General features: G+C 53.6%; 5 protein-coding genes across 5 annotated transcripts; 2 read left to right on the top strand and 3 right to left on the bottom strand.

The window, feature by feature from the left end:
• Positions 1-1626: 1626 nt before the first annotated feature.
• J4E85_001530 (uncharacterized protein) lies at positions 1627-3066 on the bottom strand (the record flags this gene model as incomplete). The annotated part of the gene is made up of 2 exons (XM_051465815.1): positions 1627-1800; positions 1858-3066. 2 exons carry the CDS (start codon positions 3064-3066, stop codon positions 1627-1629), a joined length of 1383 nt encoding a protein of 460 aa, XP_051330372.1.
• Positions 3067-5652: 2586 nt separating this feature from the next.
• On the bottom strand, positions 5653-7510 carry J4E85_001529 (uncharacterized protein; the record flags this gene model as incomplete). Its single annotated transcript, XM_051465814.1, has 2 exons — positions 5653-7387; positions 7440-7510. The coding sequence occupies 2 exons, from the start codon at positions 7508-7510 to the stop codon at positions 5653-5655; spliced, it is 1806 nt and encodes a 601-aa protein (XP_051330371.1).
• A 592-nt stretch (positions 7511-8102) lies between these two features.
• On the top strand, positions 8103-10003 carry J4E85_001528 (uncharacterized protein; the record flags this gene model as incomplete). The annotated part of the gene is made up of 2 exons (XM_051465813.1): positions 8103-9402; positions 9450-10003. The coding sequence occupies 2 exons, from the start codon at positions 8103-8105 to the stop codon at positions 10001-10003; spliced, it is 1854 nt and encodes a 617-aa protein (XP_051330370.1).
• A 1033-nt stretch (positions 10004-11036) lies between these two features.
• On the bottom strand, positions 11037-12343 carry J4E85_001527 (uncharacterized protein; the record flags this gene model as incomplete). Its single annotated transcript, XM_051465812.1, has 4 exons — positions 11037-11411; positions 11461-11715; positions 11773-12061; positions 12120-12343. 4 exons carry the CDS (start codon positions 12341-12343, stop codon positions 11037-11039), a joined length of 1143 nt encoding a protein of 380 aa, XP_051330369.1.
• An 813-nt stretch (positions 12344-13156) lies between these two features.
• Positions 13157-15296, top strand: J4E85_001526 (uncharacterized protein; the record flags this gene model as incomplete). The annotated part of the gene is made up of 4 exons (XM_051465811.1): positions 13157-13303; positions 13355-13629; positions 13768-15010; positions 15060-15296. The coding sequence occupies 4 exons, from the start codon at positions 13157-13159 to the stop codon at positions 15294-15296; spliced, it is 1902 nt and encodes a 633-aa protein (XP_051330368.1).
• Positions 15297-17749: the final 2453 nt, after the last annotated feature.

Below are 17749 nucleotides of genomic sequence, written 5' to 3'. Positions count from 1 at the left end.
AGAGAGCGCGTGATGGCCTGGGGACTTTACAGGCTGTCGATTAGGCTTCCAGTTGCTAATTAATGTTTTCCAGGTGAAATGCCGCCGTCAAGTCGATTCCAACCTCTACAAGTCCAACTCACAAGCCTGGAAAATGATTTACTCCAAAGAAGGTCTACGGGGCGTCTTCTTCGGCTGGACACCAACCTTCATCGGTTACTCGATGCAAGGTGCTGGAAAGTACGGATTTTACGAGGTATTCAAATACCTGTACGGCGAAAAGCTGGCGCCCGGCGCGCCGCAAACAGTCGTATACCTAGCTGCCTCCGCTTCCGCCGAGTTCCTCGCCGACATCGCGCTATGTCCTATGGAAGCAATCAAGGTCCGCATGCAGACTACCATGCCACCGTTCGCAAACACACTGAGAGAAGGCTGGGCGAAGGTGATCAAGGAGGAGGGTGTTGGTGGTTTGTACAAGGGCTTGTACCCTCTGTGGGCACGTCAAATCCCGTACACCATGGTCAAGTTCGCGACATTCGAAGAGACAGTGAAGCAGATCTACGGCTTCTTGGGTAAGCCAAAGGAGTCATACGGGGCCTTGCAGCAAACCGGTGTAAGCTTTCTCGGTGGATATATTGCTGGTGTCGGATGTGCAGTCGTCTCGCATCCCGCAGGTACGTTGAGAACATTGTGTAAAGACTCTCGAATCGCGAAGATGAGCTAACATATAATAGACGTGATGGTCTCGAAACTCAACAGCGACAGAAAGGCTGGCGAGGGCGCTGGACAGGCTATCGGCAGGATATACGGCAAGATCGGTTTCGGTGGCCTTTGGAACGGACTGCCTGTTCGTATATTCATGATTGGTACTTTGACGGCGTTCCAATGGCTCATCTACGATTCCTTCAAGGTCTACCTTGGCGTAAGTTTTTCACCCAAACACGTTCAAGGACATTGTGCTAATTATTTGCTAGCTACCCACTACTGGTGGTCACTAAGCACGGCGCAGAATAATTATTACGCGTACGGTGTTTTTGGAGCACAACAGGAGCAAGTAATACCTAATGACGTTAATTATCTTCATCAATTCCTACCTTGTGTAAAGGGCTATACAGGACATTGCTTTCCAAAAGTGTGTCCGTGCACGACTGCCGTGATGTTACTGCTACCGTATGAACTGCTGCCGTATATGCTGGTAGACATTGGCCAAACAAAAATGACATTGTTTGTAGACCTCATGATGACAGTTATTCAACACATTGCTAATAGTAATTCGATAGAATAGATTCAAGTACATGATACGGAAGGAGATATGGGGATGGGGGTGTGAGCATGAAGATGGCGAATCTTAGCACTTTGGCCTCTGTTGTTGACTGAAGGTATGTGAAGCTGTTAGGGACTTCTGTTGCTGAGCCATCACGCATGAAACGAGGGGATGAAATGCAAATTGTTCAGTGGTCAAAACAGTACATTGGTACTACTACTAAATATGTATAGAGATCCAGCAAACCAGGGTATGCCATCGTCATCGTAGAAAGGAAAGTCGTCCCGAGTATATCGCACTCAATTCATAGTCGCCTTCACTTAAAGCTGCGAGAGACCGTTAGCACATGTCATGAAACTCTAGCTACTACCCAATGATCTAGACTAGACTGACTTGATCGTGGGAGCGATGGTGAGGTCAGGCAGCTCGACGAGCGGCCCGTTGATCTCAGGAAGCTCGGTTTCGGGACTTACGTTGAAGTCGTTGCCGCTGGCGGCTTGGTTGCCGTTTCCAGCGCTGTTTCCGTTGCCGTTACCGTTGCCGGCCTGGTTGTTGTTCTGTGAAGTGGATGTTAGTTGAAAGTCAAGATAGGGGGGTGTTGGAAGGAGACTTACGCCATTGCCTTGGCCGTTGTTGTTGCCGTTGTTGAGGAGCGAGTTTCCGCTGCCGGCAGAGGCGCCAGTGACAGAGCCAGCAGTGGTGGTGATGCCACCGACAAGGCCGCTGACGGTGCCAGTAACGCTGTTGAGGTCGACCTGACGCTTGAGGACATCGCCAGTGAGGCCTCCAGTAGCGCCAGCGACGGTACCGGTGACAGGCTGAAGGGTGCCAGTGACGGGCTTGAGAGCACCAGTGACGGGCTTAAGCTGTCCAGTGACGGGCTTGAGGGTTCCAGTAACGGAGCCAGTGGAGCCAGTAAGACCGCCGACGAGGCCGTTAGCAGTGCCAGTGACACCACCAAGGTTCAATTGACGCTTGAGAAGGTCTCCAGTGAGGCCTCCGGTGGCGCCGGTGACGGGCTTGAGAGTGCCGGTGACGGGCTGGAGTTGACCAGTGACGGGCTTAAGAGCACCAGTGACGGAGCCAGTGGTGCCAGTAACACCACCAACGAGGCCGCCGGCAGTGCCAGTGAGACCACCAACGTTCAACTGACGCTTCACGGCATCTCCGGCAGCGCCTGCGACAGGCTTGACAGCATCAGTCACTGGGACGGTGGCGTCGGTGACCGGCTTGACGGTGCCAGTAGCAGTGTTACCAGTGCTCTGGAGGGCGCCGGTGACTTGGCTGAGGAGGGAGATGAGCTGGGTCTGGGTCAGCTGGCTGACGTCAAGGCCCTCAGTGACACCACGGCCAACGAGGCCATTGACAACGGGAACACCGTTGGTGATGCCGTCGGTGGTAGGGCCAACAGTGACACCGTTGAGGAGACCACCCTTGCCGTCAGTGACGCCACTGAGGATGGTGCCAGCAACCGGGACACCGTTGAGGTTGTCGAGAAGCGCCGCACGCTTTCCGTTGTTCAGGATGCTGCTGCCGAGGGGCTTGAGGTTGAAGCTGTTGCCGCTGGCAGCAGAGTTGCCGTTACCAGCCTCGTTGTTGTTGCCGTTGCCATTGCCAGCAGTGTTTCCGTTGCCGTTGTTCTGGCCGTTGCTGTTGCCGTTGCCCTGGATGAGGTTGTCGTTGCCGGCACCGGGGTTGGTGACAGAGCCGAGGGTGCTGGTGACGGAACCAAGAAGGTTGTTGACGCCAGCAACCTGAGGAGTAGGGGCTGCGAGGACCGAGGTGGAGAGAGCAATGATGCTAACGGCGATGGAGGAACGCATGTTGGCGGTTGGAGTTTTGTTGGTGAGTTGGTGGGTTGGTGGATATTAAGAGGGAATAGTATTATTAGTCTATAGCGAACTGAGCGATTGGCAAAGAACTGAAAGAGTGTGGTAGGTGAGCTGGATGATGATTGTAGGTGGACTGCAGTATGGTTTATATGCCCTCACAGCACCCAGGTACTTTCTGATACACCGAGTCAGCACGTCTAGTCAATCGATACTCTCCTAGACGCTCAGGCCCAAGACAAGCCGCAATCGTCACCGGGGTGGAGAGATCCTACACCAAGCCATACCAGGATGAGAAGACTAGAGCTACAGCTTGCCTAGTCATGGCGCACGCATTGGCGATCTTCATGAAAGCATCGCCGATACTGCCGTTGCTGATGAGGCTCTTGCACGTAGACCGCTCTGAAGCTTGTTGGCCTAGCTGAGGAGTAAGATTTGATCCTCTGGGGTATGGCCCACGCATGCTAGAGGATAAGGGGACTAGAACCTCATCCTTAGCGCATATCTCGAGGTAGATCCCGGCTTTCAAGCTTCCGGAACGCTACTCATGGGCTTAAGTAAGTCAGGTTGCGCAACAGATGTCAAAGACACGTCTTAGTTCTCGCGGGGGACTCGACATTGGGGCGAGAATCTGTAGGCGGCAGGACACTGCGGAAGTCAACGGTGATTGTGCTCAGATTGCCGTCTCATTAGGGACTCGCCTCATCCTGCTGGCCATCTGCGAGGTGGTGAGGCTCACGATGCATCTGTCTTGCCTCATCCAGTCTTCTGTGACCCTAGGCTTGCGTTGTATGGATGACTCCCCTGACGATCTGCACCTCTCATGACTTACATTCCAAGACGTCGATCTTGCGTTTTCGGAACATATGGTTCAGCGTCATCGGCAAGTTCTGTCTAGCGCGTCAAGGGCAGCCCAAAGCGGACGCGATGATCGACGCGGCTAACGGAACGAGGGAGATCAGCTCCACTCTTGATTGTCGTTCGAGCTGTAACGGCAGGTATCTCGATGGCCGGCTATACAGCTCGCCGATATCCCACTTTACAGCTTTCCGGTCATCGATGCGAGTGCATTCCCATGTCGTCCCAAGATAGCGGTAATGAACACTTGCCGTTTCGCCTCGTTGTTGGCAAAATCTTGCCGCTTTGCGCCGGTCTCCCATCTCCTTCGTCGATGATCGTCAGCTATCCAAGCTCGGCCAGCGCAGGTACCTGACTGTCCAACATGAACACCTGATCATCAACAAACACTCCAAAACACCGGGTCAGGGGAGAAATGAGCTATCTTGCGCGGAATCCATGCTCCCGGGAGCTGCGCAACCAGGTCACACTGCTCGCCCTGCATTACCTTTCTTTGGGCAATTCCTTGGGGCACTGCGACCCCTTAACAAATCATTAAAGTTGCGGAGTTTGCCATGATGAAGCTGAGGCTGCAGGTGTAAGTGTGTGATGAAACGATCCAGGCGTGGTTCTCGACGCAGGGCGGTCAATGCGTTCACGTGCTCACCTGTCCGCACCTTTCTCCGAAACTCTTGACACTCACCGGCATGAGGAAGAGAAACTCAATCTTCACAGAACAACATGGCAAGGAATGGATCAGGGATTCAACTTGCCGCAACTTTACGGGAGATGATCCCGCATATCCTATTGTTTTTCGTATCGGAACTTTATGCCGTGCCTGTCTTTACTTTTTATCACTGATCAGGGACCAAATGTACCAGGATGTCAACAGACTTGTCAAACTCAGATAACAGCTCATTCTACAGCCTTTGTCTTTAGATGAACTTCCCGTCTTCTTCACTGAGTCCGCATCTTCTGTATGTTTTGACACAATGCAACCTTCTTCAACACCTTGCAGAGCAATTGTCCTTTCATAGCATTGAGGCTTGTGTGGAGAAAGTGCATGACTATCCCTCTTCGATATCGCCCTGGATTCGGTCCCGCCAAGACCGCTTTCAGCTTTTACTGACGCTCCTTGGTCAGTAAGGGCTGGCATCATGAGGTGATCAAGGAGGCATTGCACCTCTTGCTGCTTACCAGATACCTTCACTACTCGGAATATTCGAGCACTTGTACCATGTTACCATATCGTAAAGATGACGAACCTTGCAGTGTAGCTGCTTTGAGGATACCAGGCATAGTTGCGTAAGCTGAAGTTTGAAGAGAATCGGAGTCTTTCGAGCATGGTGACACTGGATTCGTCACCGGTGTTGACGCATTGAGCGAGGAACTTCTACACAGGGCTCGGGAGAGATGTGGACAAAGTCATGTGCGATGCTGTTGGGGATTCGAAGGGCTTGCTCTGGGCCATGATGAAGGGGTCGCTTGGAATAGTGTTGTCAGAACCTGGAAGATGGAGCGCTGAATAAGAGGCTGTGCAGCCGACGGAAGATCAATCTCAAGACGTTGTAGTGAGGACAGCCTGTATGAAGGAGGATGCTGATGATCGCATAGCTATATCGATGACATTGTGTCGAATATACAAATCTCGCCCGCCTAAACTCCGGATGCGACTTTTACCCCAGCTGTAGCCATCAGAATATACATACAGATGCAAACGTGAGAGACATTCAAACGTAAAGATTACTCAGAGTCGGTAACGCAGCCTTGGCTAGCGTCCTTGACAAATCGCGCGTACTTGAAGAGCGTACCCTTCTGGTACTTCAAGGCGGGCGCGGTCCACTTCTTCCGCCTCTCTGCTAGTTCTTGCTCGCTGACGCCGATGTTCAGCTCGTTGGACTCGGAGTCAATGGTGATCTCATCGCCATCCTGAACCAAGCCAATAGGGCCACCTTCCTGCGCCTCGGGCACAATGTGACCGATCAAGAAGCCGTGACTACCACCACTGAAGCGACCGTCTGTGATGAGTGCGACGTCCTTGCCGAGACCAGCACCCATGATGGCGGAGCTAGGCTTCAGCATCTCAGGCATACCGGGGCCGCCCTTGGGACCTTCGTAGCGGATGACAACGACGGTCTTCTCGCCCTTCTTGATCTCACCACGCTCGAGAGCAGTGATGAAGTCATCCTCAGCATCGTAGCACTTGGCCTTGCCGGTAAATTGGGTGCCCTCCTTGCCAGTGATCTTGCCTACGGAGCCTCCAGGGGCAAGGGATCCTCTTAAGATTTGCAAGTGACCAGAGGACTTTAGAGGTTCGCTGAGCGGTCGAATGATCTTCTGCTCGGCGGGGAAATCTCTGACGTTCTCCAAGTTTTCCTTGAGTGTCTTACCAGTCACAGTCATTTGGCTACCATCGAGAAGTCCTTCCTTAAGCAGGAACTTGAGAAGCGACGGGGTGCCACCGATATCGTGAACGTCGGCCATGACGTACTTTCCGGAAGGCTTCAAATCCGCCAACAATGGAATGCGGTCGCTCACGCTCTGGAAGTCGTCAATTGTTAGCTTGAGACCAACAGAGTCAGCGATCGCGATCAAGTGAAGAACAGCGTTGGTTGAGCCACCAGTGATGCTGATGACGACCATGGCGTTCTCAAATGCTTCGCGGGTGAGAATGTCGCTCGGGCGGATGTCCTCCTGGAGCAATTTCTTGATGGCGCCACCCGCTGCCAGACACTCCAGCATCTTCGCCTTGGAGTTGGCCGGGTTCGACGAAGAGCCAGGTAGCGACATGCCCATTGTCTCGATTGCCGTGGCCATTGTGTTTGCTGTGTACATTCCTCCGCAAGCACCCTGTCCGTTGCAGGCGTGCCTGATGATGTCGAATCGCTGGTCTTCGGTGATTTCGCCCGTGATGAATTGGCCGTATGCTTGGAAAGCGGAAACTATGTCGATCTGCTGGTTCTCGAGGGTCTTTGCGCAGCCGGGCTGGATGGTACCGCCGTAAACCATGAGAGAAGGCCTGTTCACACGGCCCATAGCCATGATGACACCGGGCATGTTCTTGTCGCAGCCGGGGATGGAGATGTTCGCATCGTACCACTGGCCGCCCATGACTGTCTCGATGGAGTCTGCGATAATCTCGCGCGACTGCAGCGAGTAGCGCATGCCCTTTGTGCCCATGGAGATGCCGTCGCTAACACCGATGGTGTTGAACTGCATGCCCAGCAGGCCGGCCCGCTCGACACCCTCCTTGACCTTGTGGTTCAGGTCCATCAGGTGCATGTTGCACGGGTTGCCCGAGTACCAGACGGACGAGATGCCGACCTGGGCCTTGTTCATGTCCGTCTCGCTCATGCCAGTGGCGTACAGCATAGCCTGCGAGGCGCCCTGCGACTTGGGCTGGGTGATGTGCTTGCTGACCGAATTGAGCTCATTGTCGGCTTTGGCGGTGCGGATGGCGGAGCTGGAAAGCGCACGTCTGCAAGCAATTAGACTGGCGAGTCGCACGTGTGGTGTACTTGGGGACATACGCTGCGTGCCATTGCGGCCGCGGGGAGCACCTTGCGCGCGCGAAAGCACCTCCAAAGCGTGCGAGAGACATGGTGGCGGGCTGGCTGCTCCTTCTGTGGCGGCTGGCTGTTCCTGATAATTTATCGATGCGAGCTCGGAGGCCGCGGGGACGGACGCTTCTCCGACTCCAGGGCGTTGCATCATCTCGTTCCTCATTGGTCACTATCTTCTCCCCACAACAGCGGCCATCTCTTCTCCCCCGCTATTATGATTTCTATCAATGACTCCGTATAAGCCTTCTTAGCTCTTGGCCGTCAAGGCGTCTCGAGACGAACGTTCCCGATCCAGTTGGCGCAACATCTATCTGAACTTGCAGTCGAAGGTGCATTCATGTCAGCGCACGATATATCATCTACGCCTACCCATTCGCTCGTCAGAAATCTGGAATACATCTGTTCGTCTATTTGTGTAGAGGCACGATTATTCGCGTGAATAATGGTGAATACGTATTGTTCAACGACGTCCTATTGTCACACTCTGCAGCCCATCACATCGCTCAAGCTAACATCATGGACATTCAAGTCTCAGTCGTACCTATTATATGGATTTCCTCTGTTACCTTTCTCCTCTGTTTCTATGCAATATACTGTCCGAATCCGCTTTGAGAATACTTGCATCACGAAATGAGGCATTCCCTTCTTTACAGTATCTTATTTCCTTACCTTGCGCAGGCCGCGAATCAAGTCTATACAGGCTTCAACTACGGTGCTTTCTGGGGTGCGGAAGAGAATGCCAAGCTGAAAGCAGACTTCCTCGATGGCTTCAACCTGGCCAAGAACCTTACTACCGACATACCCTTCGATAGTGCCCGCCTGTTTACTTGCAGAGCAGCGAAAACCCTCGACGATCCGACCGAAGCTTTTGATGCTGCTGTTGCCTCCAAGACCAACCTGCTACTGGGTTTCTGGATAACGCCAGCGCAGAAGGGCGGTTCACCTGATGAGAACGTCAAGAACGAGATGGCCGCACTCGAGAAAGGGTTTAAGAAGCACGGCCAAGCTCTTTCCGACCTCATCATTGGACTATCTGTAGGCAACGAGGATGTATACCGTGCCGAGGCGACTCAAGAAGTTGGCGTCACCGCAGCGGTCGTTGCGCAGACCATAGCTCAGGTAAAGAACAGCATCGCTTCCTCATCGTTCGCCCAGTACATGAAAGACAAACCAATCGGCCACGTCGATACCGCGCAATATGCCGTGGTGGATAATGCAGACTTCATCGGCATGACTGCATACCCATACTGGAACAAAGACAGTATCGGAACAGCAAGTACAAGCTTTCAAGGCTCCCTCGAGGGAGTCAAGCAGCGCGCAGGCAACAGACCGGTTTGGATCGCGGAAATGGGCTGGCCTTTCACCGATTCCGAACAACACGGCGCTGCAGTTGCCGGTATAGACGAACTACAGAAGTTCTGGAGTGAGGTTGGCTGTGCTGTGTTTGGGAAGTACACTACTTTCTGGTTCGAGTTACTCAAAGACACTACATCGGATCAGAAGGCCGATTGGAGTGTCATTGATCCAAGCTCTCGACAGTCAAGAATCAAGAATATGAGCTGCGGAAACCCTCAGCCAAAGCCACCCGCTGAAGCTCCAGCTAGCTCAGGAGCGTCATCTACGTCTATTGCCACAATACCCCCGCAGACACTCAGCTCTGGGTCGCCAATCATTCCGAGTGCCATGCCTACGTCATCACCTCCTGTATCGTCGACAATCGAATCAAGCACAGTACACGTAACGGTGACCGGCACGACTTCTGTAACTCCGCAGCCTATCACACCATCGGTAGTAGCTCCCGGCGGGCCATCTCTGGTGACTGTGATAGTTACCTTGACGAGCATCACCACTGTGACAGCACAGCCTTCAATGACCACAATAGCGAGTGCTAGCCGATCAACAGCCCAAGATGATGCCGTAAGCTTCCTCGGTATGTCTTAATCCAACGCAAGTCTTGTTAAAGCTAAAGTTTCCCAGCACAAGACCAGCCCGTAACAGGCCGCAGCACCGTCACCGTTAAGACCACAGCAACAACTGTTGTCTTTACCAAAACCACAGCGATTGCTGCTCTGAACAACATATCCGCCGACGTCAACTGGTGCATCACAGTCGCGGACATAAACCGAGATGGAAGCCCTATCCCCGTCGCAGGTGGGCCTGCAGGGGCAGGGGGAGAATGCGTCCCCGCTCCAACTTTCCAAGGATACCCGTACGCAGCAGCAGGAGAAGTCGCGACACCATCAGGGATACCGAGTGGGACAGGTTGGTGCGTTGTCATGGCTGATATCGATAAAAATGGTCGTCCTGTACCTGTTGATGCCGGGCCCGCTGGAGCAGACGGTGAGTGTACTGTTCCGGCCATGTACAGTGGACTGTCCGCGACAGCTACGTTGATTGGCCACTTCAAGACATCTGAGCCGGCGAAGGTGTCTCTGGTGCCCTCTTCTTTGACAGTAGAGTTCTCCTTGCTCTCAAGCATCAATGTACCAGCTACTTCTGGTACTCCATCATCCAGTAAGTTACTCGATTAACTTAACGTCTTGACTTCATCTGAAAGGATCTATAGCTTCAGCAGTAAATTCAGAATATGAACGTCGCCGGCGTCGATCTATAACATCTTCCACAACAGATACCACAGCATCAACCTCAGTATCTACTACAATCACAGAATCAGCATCGCCTCTACCGACTCCTACCCATTCCATCACTTCAGTCAGCCTACCCTCAGGCCCATCCGGCGCAACTCTCTCAGAGTTCAATTGGCCTAGGCCGACGGCTCGGATAGAAGCCAGGATGAGCATCGAAGGTAGAGATGAGGTGTTGCTTACGCGACGTGGCTGGAACTCCTTTTGGGGGAAAATCAGTTCTGGGCTCAAGAAATTTGGAAACAAGATCAAGAATGCATTCCACCACTGATGTCGTTTGTCTTTTATCATACATTATGGAAGATTGTTCAAAGCTGTTATAAGATGCGTGCAAGATATTGGATAACTTCTAGTGTACTTCATACCATGTCTCAAGTAGCTTAGAATACAATAGTAATACGTCGAATGCGCCGCCCATGAGATCTTTTTATAAGGCGCACATTAGTACATCATCAATTGAATCAAGACAGGGAAAGTCGCATCACGATTGCCCTTGCCATCGCCTTCGGGACAACCCTTGGGTGTCTTGCGAGGGTGCAGCTCGCAATGACAAGTGAAAAAACACAAGACTCTCAGAGTAAAAAGGTCATTCATCAACCGTCGTATCGACGGCAGGTTTGTTTGTTTGTTCATTCATGTGATATCTCATCTCTCGTGCCAGCTAACATAAGTTTTCCGTAACCGTAAAGAACCCGAGATAGTCCACCATATTACACCTGACAGACTCCGAATTCGCACTTTTGCGGATAACCCGATAACCTAAAACGACTAAGATGCTGAAGGCGCTTGCCCATATCTTTCTATCAAGGTAAATGGTAGATGTCGATGGGCCAGAAACTTCGATACACAAATCCACAGCGCAATGCCATGTCTGACGCGACTTGCTGAGGAGGACGCGCGTCTAAGCAGCAGCCGCTACCTAGGCGGCAGGAGTAGAGGTGGCAGCGGGGGTAGAGGTGGCGGGAGGGTTCTCAACGACCTTGTCGGTCTCGTTGGCGGCAGCGGTCTCGGTGAGGGGAGCCTCGCCATCGGCGGCCGCGTCGGGAGCGTCGTCCTCCTTACCGGGGGAGTCGATCGCGACCTTAACTGCGATCTCACGACCCTCGATTTCCTTGCCGTTCATCTCGGAGCAAGCCTTTTGCTGGAGCTCCTCAGAGCCGAGGGTGACGAAACCGAAACCACGGCCCTTGCGGGGCTCACCGCGGGCCTGGAGCTTCTTGACCATGAAGCGGGGGATGGGGCGGAGGGCGATCTTGGCCTGGGTGGGGGAGTAGTCCTTGAAGATCTCAAGAAGCTGATTCACCAGTTAGCATGTTCTTTGAGAAGGGCAGGTGCAAACTCACCCTGTCCTCCTTCAGGTCGTACGGCAGGTTTGCAACCATGACCTTGGTCTTGGAGGGAACACCGTCCTCGGGAGGACCGCGCTGCTTGCGTTCACGGGGCCCCTGGGGAGCAGACTTGTCGGCGCCCTTCTTTGCGGTAAGCGCTTCGTTCGTAGTTTCGGTTAGGGGAGCAACTTGGCCGGGTACATTTGTAGGGGTGGAGTCGGCAGGAGCCTCGTTGGAGAGCTCGACCTGCTCGGCGCCTTCAGCATCGGCCTGGTGCAGAACTTGATTAGCTTGTGAAGACAGGCGGTGGGGTGCGGAGGTACTTACAGCGCGTCCGCCGCGTCCAGCACGGCCGCCACGGCCACGACCGCGACCGCGTCCACGGGTGGAAGTGCGGCGGCGGGCCTCGCCAGTGTTGCCCTCGGCTCCGCTGCCGGCGCCCTCAGCGTGGGCCTCGGGAGTACGGGCGAGCTGGATGGAGACCTTGCGGTCGAGGATGGCCTTGCCGTTGAGCTCGGCGATGGCACGCTCAGCCTCGGACGGGGTCGAGAGGGCAACGAAGGCGTAGCCGACGGGGCGCGACGTGCGTGGGTTGGTGGGGATGGTCGTGGACTCGCTGCACCACGTGTTAGCTTGGACGAGTTGCGTCATGCGGAGAAACAGGGTCCACCTACACCAGGTAGTCCTTGAAGAATTCCTTCAACTCCCCCTCGGTGGTCGCGTACGCGAGGTTTCCAATGTAAAGTCGCCTGCCCTCAGCGGCACTCGCACGCACAGCCTCGTCCTCGGCTGCGGTGGGCTGTTGAGCGCCAGTGCTCTCCGCGGTGGTGGGAGCGTTGTTGTCGTTGAGGGAGGTGGTGGCCATCTGGGCGGTGACACTGTCGACAGGTGCGGACATGATTGCTGAAGTTTGGGTGGTTGACGAACACGAGTGATAGACCGGGCGTGTAAGAGGTTGACGAAACTTGGAGTCCTAGTAGACCGGTAAAGGTAACCTTGAACAGTAGTGGTGGTTGGTGGGTGATGGGATTGCCGAACCGCCTGCTGGTGGAACTGTTGACGAGGGGGGTGTGGAGTGGGTAGCTACGAGCCCGGGGAAGGTTGAGAGAGGATTGGGTTGATGGGGTGCGTGGTTGGTCTCTGTTGTTGACTTGATGGGGGAGAGAGAGGGCAGGCCTCGACCAGGCAGATTATTTTGAAGAGCGCAGCCATGGGGCTTGGCCGCATCCGGTAACGGAAGCGGCCCCTGCGCACAGTCGAGGGCCCACTTGCCTGAGAGCAGCGACCAGGAGTGCATGGATAGGGGAAACGGCGACTAGGCGGCCGCTGAGCGCATGGACGGGTTCGCCGCAGCACAAGCAGCAAGGACAGTCACTCTCTCTCACCCATTGCACGCACATGTGTGCATGCTCTGGTGCGACTGCAGTGCCTGCACGCGATGCGCATCGCTGCTTAGCTAAGCGCGACGCCACAGCGCGCCCTAGCGCCACAGTAGACCTCGAGCTTGGCTGCATGGCGCTCCAGCTTCACCTCCGCCCCACCGCCCACTGCCGCTAGAAGCATGAAAAAGACCCGCCTGCCGTTGACGTGTCCGCTAGTGCACCGCTTCTTCATGCACTGGATCCGGGGGCCCTGCCATTCAATTTTCCCATTCCTCGAGTCCTGTCCCGGCTAGCCTGCCTCACCGCAATCTGATTGCTGATTTACCGCCATGGCAGGTGCACTGCAAGCGCGCCGCGCACTGGTCGTCTACGGCTCGGAAACAGGGAACGCGCAGGATGTGGCTGAGGAGATGGGAAGGGTCGCTGAGCGACTGAGATTCCACACGGAAGTCGCTGAGCTCAACGCCATCACTCTTGTATGTCAGTGGCGGTGTCGCGTGCAAGGAGCGATGGTTGACTGTCGGTAGAGACAACTGCTGCAACACGATGTCGTTCTCATCGCCATTTCCACTACGGGCCAGGGTGACCTGCCACCCAATAGCCAGAAGTTTTGGAAAGCCATCCGAAGTGCTCGGCTGCGACCAGGATGCCTGCAACAGATGAGATTTGCATCCTTTGGTCTTGGTGATACGTCCTATCCAAAGTACAACTGGGCGCATCGCAAGCTCTACAACCGGCTCGTCCAGCTAGGAGCGCAGCCAGTCTGCGATCGCGGAGAGTCGGACGAGCAACATCCAGAGGGGTATGTCAACACGATTATCGCGTCTGCGGGTTTCTTTTCCATTTCCTGATGCATCGTCTCATGTTGCCTGTCAAACTGCGTATGCAGCAAAACTTGTGCCATCATTGCAATTACGGCGCATATCTGACTATTCCAAAGTATCGACGGATCTTTCCTACCATGGTCGACGAAACTGCGCCAACATCTCCTTGACTCTTACCCTCTCGCTGATGGTGTCGAGCCGATACCGGACGATGTTCTGCTGGACCCGAAATGGTTGCTTGCGCCTGCCGTCGATGATACAACATCTTCATCGAACACCAATACTGTACCTGCAGCGAATGGCGATGCGACGGATGTTCCCCCATTAGATGTCCTGAGGATAGGTGGCGGACTGACTGCGAAGATCGCAAGCAATGAGAGAGTCACTCCGACAAATCATTGGCAGGATGTACGGCATATCAAGTTCGAGATACCAGAGACACATCCCTACGGTCCAGGCGATGTACTCACAATATACCCCAAAAACTTCCCGTCGGATGTATCGCAGTTCATTGAGTGTATGGGCTGGAGTTCCGAGGCTGATATACCCCTTCGCTTCGTACCTTCATCGCCTTCAACGCCCCAAGACACCACCCTGCCAGTCCGGAATCTGGAGCCAGGTAGTCTAACAACCCTACGGGGGCTGTTGACTAACCATCTCGACATCATCGCCATACCACGGAGGTCGTTTTTCGCCCAGCTCGCGCACTACACAAACGACGAGTTTCACAAGGCAAGACTACTTGAGTTTACCGACCCTCAGTATCTTGACGAACTCTACGACTACACTACACGCCCGCGCCGCAGCATATTAGAGGTATTACAGGAGTTTGAGTCTGTCAAAATACCCTGGCAGCGCGTATGCAGCATCATCCCCACATTGCGTGGTCGCCAGTTTAGTATCGCAAGCGCAATGAACCCTGACGCAGAAACGAAGAATAGCACCAAGGTTGAGCTCTTGATCGCGATTGTAAAGTACAAGACCGTCATCAAAAGAATCAGGCAGGGTGTTGCTACGCGATATATCGCTTCACTCACGCCAGGACAGGAGATCACAGTCACTCTTTCGCGAGGCGGACTGGGTGTAGGAAGAGAGGAGCTTGACAGACCGGTCTTGATGATTGGACCAGGCACGGGTGTAGCTCCCATGCGTTCTCTGATATACCAGCGTATACTGTGGCGCGAGGAGCAGAAGAAGCTCCAAAATGGCCACGCACAGCAAGATGACGGAAGTGTGAAGGATCTTCTCTTCTTCGGCTGTCGTAACGCTGAATCAGACTACTTCTTCAAGGACGAGTGGGCGCAGCTTCAATCCTCTGGTGTGCCCCTAGAAGTTTTCGCGGCGTTCTCCCGAGACCAGGTCAGCGCCCAGCTCTACCCTGTTCAAGTCTACGCTAACGATATGACAGCGTCAAAAGGTTTACGTCCAAGATCTCATTCGGCAGCAATCCACCCTCGTTTTCTCTCACCTCTTCCATAAATCCGGCATCCTATACATTTGCGGGTCATCGGGCAAGATGCCTCAGGCAGTGCGCGAAGCGCTCATCGAAGCTTTTCAAGAACATGGGAATATGGACAGGGAAGGCGCAGAGAATTATCTCGTGAGTATGGAAAAGAGTGGTAGATATCGCCAAGAAACGTGGTAGACATGTGAATGACTTTGTACATATATTTTCGATCTCCTGCTCTCCACTTAGCCTATCACTCAATCTATGGCCCGTATCTCGACTATGCCAAGTGTCGATCTTGTTTCAATGAAACGCTAATCGCACTGGCGCGATTGGACGCATCGCCAGTTGACTTATGATTGACGATGCAGCAGATTACATCTCCAGGCATGGTAGGCTTATGCGGGGCGAACGCTTACGGTGCCACAAGCATTCTGCGTGGCGAGATTACGACACATCATTCGTACTATATGCCGGTGAGACATCGATATTATGGGCATTGCGGTCACCGATTAGATTTAAAACAGGTCGACCTTGGCGAAAGACAGATGCGAAGGTTTGACGGGGATGTCGAAGAGGTTGGGCAAGCTATCTAGATGAATACATGTACTGAACTGACGGTTCCGGCTCTATCACCTCTCTACTCATAGATATAGCAAAAAGGCCCAGCAAGCGTACTAGAAGCCTCTCTTATCGTCATATTCGGAAACCCCAAATAACCGCCAAATGTCATAACATCATCCAACGTCGCATTCCTCGTCGGCGGGGTATTCAGAAACGTAAGCGTTCCAGCAATAGTAAACCGCCTATCTTCCAAATTCTGGTTCTGCCAGATCCACCAAGTTCGGTCAATCTGGGCGTGATGATGCCAGAAGTATGGGTCGGAAGGAGAGTTGTAGAAGTCTGAGCCGGCGTCACCAGCGATTGTCTGATGACCACCAAGGTGAACGCGAAGTTTTCCAGGAGAAGGGTTTTGGAGCGTGTCTTGGAAAGCGGAGATGTTGGCGCTGGCTGTGATTAGTTCAGCAACATCCGCGTCGGTTGTTTCTGAGGATGAGCGTGTATTGATGTCGCGCCTGATGCATCTGGGGTTGTAGCCTAGACCATTCGGAGATGGGTTTGGCCGTACGGTGGTGTCGAGAGAGGATACTGGTCCGATGTGCATCTTCCAGCTAGATTGTCTTCAGTATTGCCGACATGATTAAGGCATCTGATGAACGACGACCTACTCTTTGAAGGGCCCAGAGGCAACACAACCACCTCCATTGCCGGGTGGAACTTCCACGAAGCATCGGTTTGGGTTAGGTACACAGCTGGCATTACGACCGGGAACATATACCCCATCTCCAGAGATACTCGTGTCGCTTCCATCGAGGAGAGGGGATGCGGCGGGATTATCAGCCCACAACGCCCAGTTGTAATATGGAAGATAGCCATTGTATCCGCACTCGTTACGCAGAGTCTGCTCCCATGCCCACATAAAGTAGCGGTGCCACGACAGAAAGTTTCCCTTGGCAATGTCAGTTATTCTGTTAAGGCGTATTAGGGTTTGATGAGGAATACGTTTCCGTGCGTGCACTGTGTTAGCAGGATGTGGGTGACTACAAAGTCATCGTAACGACTTATCGCTCCAGAGGCAACAGCAGCTGGAGTTCTCGCCTTCATCTTTCCCATACAGTGAACAGCGTCAATGTAGTTCAGCTTCTCCGAACGCTTCAGCTTAGACCTGTGGGGTGTGAGGGGCATCCTCCTTGAGGTTTGCGTGAACATACCATTCACGGCGCCGAGCGACTGTACTTGAGGTACAGTTCCTGGTGTAGCTATCGGGGTGTTTGGCCACATCAAGCCATAGTCGATCAAGCCCGTGTTTGGCTAATGCATCGGTCTGAGGAGCTTGTGCTACGGTGCTTCCAACCGAGAGCAGAAATGCAAGTATAAACCTCATGGCGAGGTAAAAGCTTGTTGGAGATAAAGTCAGTATCTCGTAGACAGCAATTGCGAGATTTCATGACTCTTTATACTTAGGACGCGGTTACACCAAAGCATGCGAGCCCAGCATAAGTGCACTTGTTCATGCAGGCGTCCGGTCGCGCATAGTAAGTGGAGAACACGCTTGCAGCCACAGGCTTCCATCCTTAATATCGCATATCTACGTTCTATCAGGGCTGTTTGAACCAGCATTTGAAAAGTAGTTTGCATGCCAGAGACTTCTAGCTTGCGTATGCATGCATCTTATGGCGGCGAAGGACCACACGTTATAGGAAGGTGTGGGGACTGTACAACAAGTGCGTATAGGCGAGGATGATAGGAAATCCGCTGTACTTGAGAGCGAACATTTCGTGAGGTTCTGCCCGTCTCGAGGATCCTGCCGATGAAAGAGTCTGTATGGGCGGGTGGTAGATGCCGTTCATCCAAAGATGCGGGCAAGCAAGTTGCATTGGGCTCAGGCATTGAGAGCTTACTGTAAGCTGTGCCTCGATGCTGCAGAGGTAATAGTTTGCCCGGCATAGGCGTATGTACGCTCTGCTTGGCACTGAGATCGATGCGTAAAGTCGCCATGTGGCGCGTGTCCGGCAAATGAAGGGTCCCGAGGTCGCCCCGGTGATGTCGAAGCGGGCCACCATCTACGTGTGCGTGTGTGTTTCTAATGC

The sequence above is a fragment of the Alternaria conjuncta genome (genome assembly GCF_024043145.1).
Source record: "Alternaria conjuncta strain BMP 0040 chromosome Unknown scaffold_2, whole genome shotgun sequence".
Lineage (NCBI taxonomy): Eukaryota > Fungi > Ascomycota > Dothideomycetes > Pleosporales > Pleosporaceae > Alternaria > Alternaria conjuncta.
This window is presented reverse-complemented; position numbering and strand designations above follow the sequence as displayed.